At 39.3% G+C, this 10,315-nt stretch overlaps 1 protein-coding gene across 1 annotated transcript; it reads left to right on the top strand.

Annotated features, from left to right (window-relative positions):
• The first annotated feature begins 2,732 nt into the window (after positions 1 to 2,732).
• Positions 2,733 to 6,616, top strand: LOC135267096 (uncharacterized). The gene is made up of 2 exons (XM_064358814.1): positions 2,733 to 3,570; positions 3,638 to 6,616. The coding sequence occupies exon 2, from the start codon at positions 4,477 to 4,479 to the stop codon at positions 5,767 to 5,769; it is 1,293 nt and encodes a 430-aa protein (XP_064214884.1). The 5' UTR covers positions 2,733 to 3,570; positions 3,638 to 4,476; the 3' UTR covers positions 5,770 to 6,616.
• Positions 6,617 to 10,315: the final 3,699 nt, after the last annotated feature.

Here is a 10,315-nt window from a genome sequence, read left to right as displayed (position 1 = left end):
CTCTACTAAAGTGTTAGACACAGTTAAATTAGTTTAATTTCAGTTTTTCAAACATTTTATTTTAAAGCAAATTTTTGTTAAATATTATTTATATCCAACTCTATAACACGCTTATGGTTGGTCCTACAAGAAAAATGCAAATAACTATTTTGTAGAATATTTTATCAGCTTTAATTTTGAAAGAAAGACAAAAATTCATAGGAGTAACTGTTTTCGAGATATAAGCAAGAAACCAAAAAACTGTTACCTTAATAAAGCGCTTGCATATAAGCAGATTTAGTACTATTAGTATTATTATTATTAATGTTATTGTTATTAATATGACGACTAAAAACGATTCTGAAGACTTTGGTGACTTTTATGTCTTTTTCTTTTTTCTCTACTAAAGTGTTAGACACAATTAATTTAGTTTAATTTCAGTATTTCAAACATTTTATTTTTAAGCAAGTTTTTGTTAAATATTATTTATATCCAACTTTATAACTCGCTTATGGTTGGTCCTACAAGAAAAATGCAAATAACTATTTTGTAGGAAATGTTATCAGCTTTAATTTTGAAAGAAAGATAAAAATTGATAGGAGTAACTGTTTTCGAGATATAAGCAAAAAACCAAAGTAAAAACTGTTACCGTTTCAGAACAAAAATGTAATTCAGTTTTCAATGTTTGAGACGAAGACGAAAATGCAGCATTTAAAATCGACTCTGAAAACTTCAGTGACTTATATGTCACCCCCTTTTTTTTTTAATAAAGTATTGGACCTAATAAATTAAGTGTATTTTAAATCACAAGACATTTTCTGTTAAAGCACTTCTTTTTTAAATATTAATTATTTTCAATCTTATATCTCGCTTATGGTTAGTCCTACATAAAAAATGCAAATAACTATTTTGTAGGAAATTTTATCAGCTTGAATTTTAGTAAAAAAATAAAAATTGATAGGAGTAACTGTTTTCGAGATATGAGCAAGAAACCAAAACACTGTTACCTTAATTAAGCGTTTGCATATAAGCAAATTTAGTACAATTAGTATTATTATTATTAATGTTATTGTTATTAATATGACGATTAAAGACAACTTTGAAACCTTTAGTGACTTTTATGTCTTCTTCTTTTTCCTCTACTAAAGTGTTAGACACAATTAAATTAGTTTAATTTCAGTTTTTCAAACATTTTATTTTAAAGCAAATTTTTGTTAAATATTATTTATATCCAACTCTATAACTCGCTTGTGGTTGGTCCTACAAGAAAAATGCAAATAACTATTTTGTAGGAAATTTTATCAGCTTTAATTTTGACAGAAAGATAAAAATTGATAGGAGTAACTGTTTTCGAGATATAAGCAAAAAACCAATAAGAAAACTGTGACTCTTACTGAACAAAAATGTAATTCAGTTTTCAATGTTTGAGACGAAGACGAAACTGCAGCATTTAAAAACGACTCTGAAGATTTCAGTGACTTTTATGTCACTTCCTTTTTCTTCTAATAAAGTATTGGACCCAATAAATTAAGTGTATTTTAAATCACAAGACATTTTCTGTTAAAGCACTTTTTTTTTAAATATTAATTATTTTCAATCATATATCTCGCTTATGGTTAGTCCTACATGAAAAATGCAAATAACTATTTTGTAGGAAATGTTATCAGCTTTAATTTTGAAAGAAAGATAAAAATTGATAGGAGTAACTGTTTTCGAGATATAAGCAAAAAACCAAAGTAAAAACTGTTACCGTTTCAGAACAAAAATGTAATTCAGTTTTCAATGTTTGAGACGAAGACGAAAATGCAGCATTTAAAATCGACTCTGAAGACTTCAGTGACTTATATGTCACCCCCTTTTTTTTTTAATAAAGTATTGGACCTAATAAATTAAGTGTATTTTAAATCACAAGACATTTTCTGTTAAAGCACTTCTTTTTTAAATATTAATTATTTTCAATCTTATATCTCGCTTATGGTTAGTCCTACATAAAAAATGCAAATAATTATTTTGTAGGAAATTTTATCAGCTTGAATTTTAGTAAAAAGATAAAAATTGATAGGAGTAACTGTTTTCGAGATATGAGCAAGAAACCAAAACACTGTTACCTTAATTAAGCGTTTGCATATAAGCAAATTTAGTACTATTAGTATTATTATTATTAATGTTATTGTTATTAATATGACGATTAAAGACAACCTTGAAACCTTTAGTGACTTTTATGTCTTCTTCTTTTTCCTCTACTAAAGTGTTAGACACAATTAAATTAGTTTAATTTCAGTTTTTCAAACATTTTATTTTAAAGCAAATTTTTGTTAAATATTATTTATATCCAACTCTATAACTCGCTTATGGTTGGTCCTACAAGAAAAATGCACATAACTATTTTGTAGGAAATTTTATCAGCTTTAATTTTGAAAAAAGATAAAAATTGATAGGAGTAACTGTTTTCGAGATATAAGCAAGAAACCAAAAAACTGTTACCTTAATAAAGCGCTTGCATATAAGCAGATTTAGTACTATTAGTATTATTATTATTAATGTTATTGTTATTAATATGACGACTAAAAACGATTCTGAAGACTTTGGTGACTTTTATGTTTTTTTCTTTTTTCTCTACTAAAGTGTTAGACTCAATTAATTTAGTTTAATTTCGGTTTTTCAAACATTTTATTTAAAGCAAATTTTTGTTAAATATTATTTATATCCAACTCTATAACTCGCTTATGGTTGGTCCTAAAAGAAAAATGCAAATTGTTACGTTTGGAAAATCCACCCTGACTTAGAAGGGCGGGTCAGGGTGTAATTTTAATGCCCTTAACGGCGTCAGAGTGAACGGCTGACGTCGGAGCGTCAATGTTCCTGTTCCTTCTGTGATGTCCGCTTTTTTGTCAACCTTACAAAGAAATGTTTTTTCTTCCTTATATGTGGCTCGGTGCGTCCCGCATTCAGTTGTGGGCAAACTTGAATGTCGCAGCCTTTTAGTGCCCACTGTCCTGAAAATGTTTCTGGTTAAAACCGTAGGTTGGTACCTTGATAACTTAGTTGGGAAAATCGTCGGAAATGCTATCCGTTAGGGCCGGATAGCCTCCTTACTTCCTTTTGCCTGCCCTAGGGGTTCCCATGTGGGCTATGGGGGCCTTAGTTTAATTGCCCATGTCATTGTTTACATTTTCTTATCTGTTTTGAATTTGAATCTAACCTGTAATTGTCAATCTTAGTTACCTTTCTAAACTCCCTAGTTTTCCTCTTATCTTCTGTTTAGCGCGTAAATTTTAAATTTTCGTTTCCGTTTCACTTTTTTTCTGAGTCTCGTTCTTTAAAACTCCGAACGGAAATCGTTCTAGCACTTTTGTCCTAGCTCCGTTGTGGGAGTCATCTCGAGTGATCAGATTTTAGATCATCTCACATTATTGTGGAGATTTGCGGTCATCGAGTGTGAAAATTTAAGTATCGTATGGAGTGATTCGTTGTGAGTGCAGCTTCACTAAGATTTTCGTGGTAAATGCTCGCACCATCGCCGTAGCCGAATAGTCGGATTCGCAGGACAAAATTCTTTTGCTAACACGAGGAAGCCGCCCAACATCAAAGGTACCGAATTGATTCTGATGAGCCCTTTTCTTTGTTTTCTTGGTTCAGTGTGTATTTCGATTTAAAGGCTTCAAATTGGGGGGAGTAAAACCTTCGAGGGGACCTAACATCCCATCATCTCTCGTTCCGGACGTGGTCCTTCGCCGTTATCACCAAACCCGCCATCTGCGAGGTCAACAGCTACCTCTGAGGGAGCCCCTCATCGAAAAGACGGTCAGGCAAGCCTTTGTTAATTACGGATGCGCCGGAACCCCCCTAACCTCGAGCCTTTTTGCTGTCTCGTGTGTTCTCTTTCTTCCAATTTTTTTTGTTTGATCGCCTCACGATCAAAGGTAATATTGCTGATCTCATTTTGTAATTTAATATATATAATTTCGTTGTAAATCGTCTCTGGACATATCGGTTGGTAGATTCGGTTATTAATTTTGCGCTTATCGATATCAGTCACAAAACATAGATCTATGAGTTTGCGGCCGACAAAGAACAATATTCCGAGCACGTGATCGGTATAAGAGAATCACTTTTCTCCTGTCTACTTGTCCAGCGTAGATAGAATAGTATTTTTTATTTCTTTAATAATTTTTAATTTCCTACATTTTTTAAATCTTTGTTATATAATATTTTAATCCATTAAAATTTAATTTCGGGGAAACCCCTTTTTCTTTCCTTTCTTTTTTTTCCCCCTCTAGTTGGGGTTATACAACTAGTGGCGCCCAATAACTTCGGTTTATAGTTCTTTGTGATCACCCACGCCCAACACCCAGAGCCGGCTGGCACCAACTTGTGTTACTTAGGTAACATATTTTGGCGCCCAACGTGGGGCCACGTTTTCTGAATTGTGTGGGAATTTGTCGTTGAGTTAGAAATATTCGGGTTGGCCGTTCTGGTCGTTATTACTGTTAAAAGATGGATCCACATCGGTTAGGTCGTGATGAATTAAGATATGAGCTATTAGTAAGGGGTTTTTCCGATGTTAGGGCAGAAACATTGAGCTCGTTGCGGAGGAAATTGTCTGAGCTGCTGCGTACCGAGTCATTCGGGGAACTCGTCTTAGATAGTAGCGTAAAGTTAGATAGGGTGGATGAATTAAGAATTGTCAACACGAAAGTGGTTGAATTAAAGCATTCGTTGGAAGCCGTAGCGCGCTTGCAAAAAAATAGTAATGACCACCGAGTTTTTGAAAGCAAGTTACGCCATCTGTACGGTCGGGTAATTCGGGTGCAGCAGTCTCTTAGCTCGGAAACACCTGACGAAGCTGTCGAAAACGCTATCGCCAACATCCTTCAGGAATTGGATGACATAGACATGTCCCTGAACTTAAAACTCTCGAGTGCCGACCCTTCTGTAGCGATGGGAAGTTTGCCATCCCCAATAGTGGAGGGCGCCCAGGGTTTGCCGGTTCAGGTTCGTAGTCATCCACAACCACCAGTACCGGTTTATAAATGGGGCATCACTTTTACCGGAGAGAAGGACGGACTAAGCGTGAATGCGTTTATTGAACGGGTGGAGGAGTACCGAGTGGCACGCTCCTGTACCGAGGCCCAACTGACCGACTCAATTATAGATTTGTTGGGAGGTAGCGCCCTCATTTGGTACCGGTCGGTTCGGGCGGAAATTTCGACATGGACGGATTTTGTGCAACGGTTGCGGGCGGAGTTTTTGCCCTTCGATTACGAAACGGATTTATGGGGCGAGATCCGATCACGGGTTCAAAGCTCGTCTGAACGCGTGGGCAACTATTTCGCTTGCATGGTGAATTTATTTAATCGTCTCCCCACAAAACCTACCGAGGAAGAGAAACTAAAAGTATTGCGTCGGAATATTTCCCCATATTATATCCGCGGTCTCGGGCTGAGCGATGTAACGAGCGTCCAGCACCTCTTAGAACTTTGCAAAAAGCTGGAAGTTTCTAAGCAATATGCTTCTGTCACTCGTCCGGCAATAAATCAGGTAAATTTATTAGAGCCAGACCTTGCAGGTCCCGGAACTTCGGAGCCAGACATTAAACTTGAGCCGATCGAGAGTGTCTGTTGGAACTGTAACGAGCGGGGACACTACTTTTCCGGATGTAAAAAGCCGCGAAGACAAAGGTTTTGCTATCGATGTGGGAAGAAAGATGTGGTAAAAAGTCAGTGCTCTTGCAGTTCGGGAAACGCGGACGGGGATCGTGGAAAAGCCGGACCACGATCTCAGCAGTAACGGGAGCAACGGCGGATAATTCATGGCAGGAGTGGCTTAACCTTATTCGTACCGAATTTAAAAAGGCCAAGATTGAAGCGCTTTTCGCAAAGCAGACGGGGGATCCGCGACCCTATTTAGACGTATCGATACACGGAATTAAGTTCTCTGCGTTGTTGGATTCGGGAGCCACTCAAACGGTATTAGGTTGTAGTGGGTGGGCTAAAGTAAGCTCATCCGGTGTAGTTTTAGAACCACCAAGTAGTGTTTCAGTTAGGGTTGCAAATGGGGAATGTTGCAAGGTTATGGGGTCGGCCAATTTGCCAATTGTTTTGAACGACCGCGTGAAGTTAATTAAGGTATTGGTGGTGGCCAATTTAGAGAGTGATCTCATCTTGGGAATTGACTTTTGGAAGGACATGGATATTATCCCTTGTTTTCGGACTAATCGTTATTGTTTCGGCTCGAGACAAATACCGGATCACATATCAGCAATCGCTGATAAAAAGGTTTCGGAACAAGGGTTGTTAAAGTTTAAAGAAATGATAGGACAGTTCTTTGAAAGAATGGGGTCGGAGCTAGGGTGTGCACGAGGCATACAACACAAAATCACCGTGGGTGATCACCAACCGATTAAACAGCGGTACTATCCCGTGTCGCCGTTCATTCAGGAGAAAATTAATGAGGAAGTGGATAAAATGCTTACTCTAGGCGTAATTGAACCGTCGCGGTCGGCGTGGTCTTCACCAGTTGTGATGGTGAAGAAGCCAAATAACGAGTATCGGTTCTGTATAGATTTTCGGAAGGTCAATCAGATTACCAAACGCGATGCCTATCCACTTCCCTACATCAACACTATCTTGGATCGGTTACGTAATGCAAAGTATCTTTCGTCAATTGACATAAAGAGTGCATATTGGCAGATTGAGCTGGAGGAGTCAAGTAAGGAAATAACCGCGTTTACTGTACCGGGTAAGGGGCTCTTTCAGTTCCGTCGTATGCCGTTTGGTTTGAATAACGCCCCTGCCACCTGGCAAAGGTTTGTCGACCAGGTCCTGGGAGCAGATTTAGAACCTATGGTTTTCGTTTATTTAGATGATGTGATAATCGCCACTCCGGATTTCGCCACTCACTGTGAAGTAGTGAAAAAAGTTCTAGATCGACTTTCAGGGGCGGGTTTGACACTAAATCAGGAAAAATGCGAATTTTTAAAACCCCAACTTAAGTATCTGGGATATGTTGTGGACGAAAATGGTCTTCGGACGGACCTGTCGAAGGTGGAGTGTATGGTCGATTATCCCACCCCCAAAAATGTCCGAGAAGTGCGGCGATTTATAGGGCTTGCTTCATGGTATAGGCGGTTCATTAAAGATTTTTCGACTATATTATCCCCTTTGGCCAAACTTACTCGTAAATCGCAAAAGTTCGTCTGGTCAAAAGAAGCAGAGGAGGCTTTTTGCAAAATTAAACAGTGTCTCGTAACTGCGCCGATCCTGGCGTGTCCAGATTTCTCCTTGCCGTTTATTCTTCAATGTGACGCGTCACAAGTCGGGTTAGGTTGTGTCCTTAGTCAGAATTTTTCGGACGGCGAGAAAGTCATAGCTTACGCTAGTCGGTCTCTGACCCACGGTGAGTCTCGGTTCTCAACAACGGAGCTCGAATGTCTCGCGGTATTGTGGGGAATAGAAAAATTTCGGCCCTATATTGAGGGGACTAAGTTTAGTGTGATAACCGATCACTTCTCTTTACTGTGGCTCCATAAACTCCAAAATCCTTCAGGTAGATTAGCTCGTTGGTCGTTAAGGTTACAAGGTTACGAGTTCGACATTATTCATCGAAAAGGGAAATCCCATGTGGTGCCAGATGCTTTATCGCGGGCGGTTGAATACATTGATGTTTCTCGGGCTGACCAGGACGACTGGTACAAAGACTTAATACGAAAAGTCACTTCTTCTCCCAATGAATATCCCAAGTGGTGTGTTAGAAACGAAAAACTTTATAAATTAGCTCGTTCTGGACCATGCTCGTCTAATCCGGATAGCGAGTGGAAGCTAGTTGTCCCAAAATCGTGTCGCGAAGCCGTTTTGATAGAGCAACATGATGAACCAACTGCAGGTCATTTGGGGTATTTCAAAACGAAAAAACGCGTTGCTGCTTTATATTATTGGCCTAAAATGGATGCAGATATTGCTCGATACGTTCGTCGATGTGAGGTCTGTCAGAGCCAGAAACCCGAACAACGCCCCCCATACGGGAAGATGGGTAGAAGAGAAGTCTCGCAACCGTGGGAATTAGTATGTACGGACCTTATGGGTCCTTTTCCCCGATCCAAAAAGGGAAATCGGTTTATTTTGATTGTAGCTGATTGCTTTACCAAATATGTACTTCTGTTCGCATTAAAATCGGCAACGAGTAAAGAAGTCGCATATCACCTGGAAAACGAATTGTTTTTGGTATATGGAGTCCCAAATTTAATTATATGTGACAATGGGAAGCAGTACGTAAGTAAAAAGGTTAAAGACATGGTTGCGTCTTATGAGTCCAATATAACGTTTAATCCAAACTATCATCCGCAAGCCAATCCTAGCGAAAGGATCAACCGAGTCGCCAAAACTGCAATTAGGTGTTATCTAAAAGACTCTACGCACCAAGAATGGGACGCAAATTTAAGTAAGGTCGGTTTTGCGTTACGAACTGCGGTACATGAGGTCACGGGGTATAGTCCAGCTTATTTAAAGTTTGGTAGAGAACTGTTTTTATCGGGAAAGCTCCATAAAATCTTCCAAACTAATGAAAAGGGTGATGTCATAGATTTTGCGGGGAGAGATAGTTTAGCTTGTCACGTAAAGGAATTGCAACAGCTATGCGATATAGTAAAAATGCGGTTAGATCAAGCGTACGCTCATAGTGCTAGGCGTTATAATTTACGGACTCGCCCCCTATCGTTAGAGAAAGGTCAAGTCGTCTGGAAGCGGAATTATGTTTTGTCGAAAGCGGGTGATAATTTTGCGGCCGGACTCGCCCCGAAGTTCGTCAAATGTATCGTACACCGTCGAGTTACGTCCAATGTGTATGAACTACTGGATTTTGAATCAAGGAAAAACCTTGGGTCGTGGCATGTTAAAGATTTGAAACTGAACCGCGGTGACGACTAAATTCTTCCTGGTGTGGGTCCATTTTTTTTGGTAAGGGGGGGTTGTTACGTTTGGAAAATCCACCCTGACTTAGAAGGGCGGGTCAGGGTGTAATTTTAATGCCCTTAACGGCGTCAGAGTGAACGGCTGACGTCGGAGCGTCAATGTTCCTGTTCCTTCTGTGATGTCCGCTTTTTTGTCAACCTTACAAAGAAATGTTTTTTCTTCCTTATATGTGGCTCGGTGCGTCCCGCATTCAGTTGTGGGCAAACTTGAATGTCGCAGCCTTTTAGTGCCCACTGTCCTGAAAATGTTTCTGGTTAAAACCGTAGGTTGGTACCTTGATAACTTAGTTGGGAAAATCGTCGGAAATGCTATCCGTTAGGGCCGGATAGCCTCCTTACTTCCTTTTGCCTGCCCTAGGGGTTCCCATGTGGGCTATGGGGGCCTTAGTTTAATTGCCCATGTCATTGTTTACATTTTCTTATCTGTTTTGAATTTGAATCTAACCTGTAATTGTCAATCTTAGTTACCTTTCTAAACTCCCTAGTTTTCCTCTTATCTTCTGTTTAGCGCGTAAATTTTAAATTTTCGTTTCCGTTTCACTTTTTTTCTGAGTCTCGTTCTTTAAAACTCCGAACGGAAATCGTTCTAGCACTTTTGTCCTAGCTCCGTTGTGGGAGTCATCTCGAGTGATCAGATTTTAGATCATCTCACATTATTGTGGAGATTTGCGGTCATCGAGTGTGAAAATTTAAGTATCGTATGGAGTGATTCGTTGTGAGTGCAGCTTCACTAAGATTTTCGTGGTAAATGCTCGCACCATCGCCGTAGCCGAATAGTCGGATTCGCAGGACAAAATTCTTTTGCTAACACGAGGAAGCCGCCCAACATCAAAGGTACCGAATTGATTCTGATGAGCCCTTTTCTTTGTTTTCTTGGTTCAGTGTGTATTTCGATTTAAAGGCTTCAAATTGGGGGGAGTAAAACCTTCGAGGGGACCTAACATCCCATCATCTCTCGTTCCGGACGTGGTCCTTCGCCGTTATCACCAAACCCGCCATCTGCGAGGTCAACAGCTACCTCTGAGGGAGCCCCTCATCGAAAAGACGGTCAGGCAAGCCTTTGTTAATTACGGATGCGCCGGAACCCCCCTAACCTCGAGCCTTTTTGCTGTCTCGTGTGTTCTCTTTCTTCCAATTTTTTTTGTTTTATCGCCTCACGATCAAAGGTAATATTGCTGATCTCATTTTGTAATTTAATATATATAATTTCGTTGTAAATCGTCTCTGGACATATCGGTTGGTAGATTCGGTTATTAATTTTGCGCTTATCGATATCAGTCACAAAACATAGATCTATGAGTTTGCGGCCGACAAAGAACAATATTCCGAGCACGTGATCGGTATAAGAGAATCACTTTTCTCCTGTCT

The sequence above is a fragment of the Tribolium castaneum genome, chromosome 9, assembly GCF_031307605.1.
Source record: "Tribolium castaneum strain GA2 chromosome 9, icTriCast1.1, whole genome shotgun sequence".
NCBI lineage: Eukaryota > Metazoa > Arthropoda > Insecta > Coleoptera > Tenebrionidae > Tribolium > Tribolium castaneum.
The sequence above is the reverse complement of the archived record's forward strand: the minus strand, read 5'-3'. Positions and strand labels throughout refer to the sequence as shown.

Excerpts from the sequence above, each read along its gene's own strand:
- LOC135267096 (XM_064358814.1), top strand. The coding sequence starts at position 4,477 with ATGGATCCACATCGGTTAGGTCGTGATGAATTAAGATATGAGCTATTA.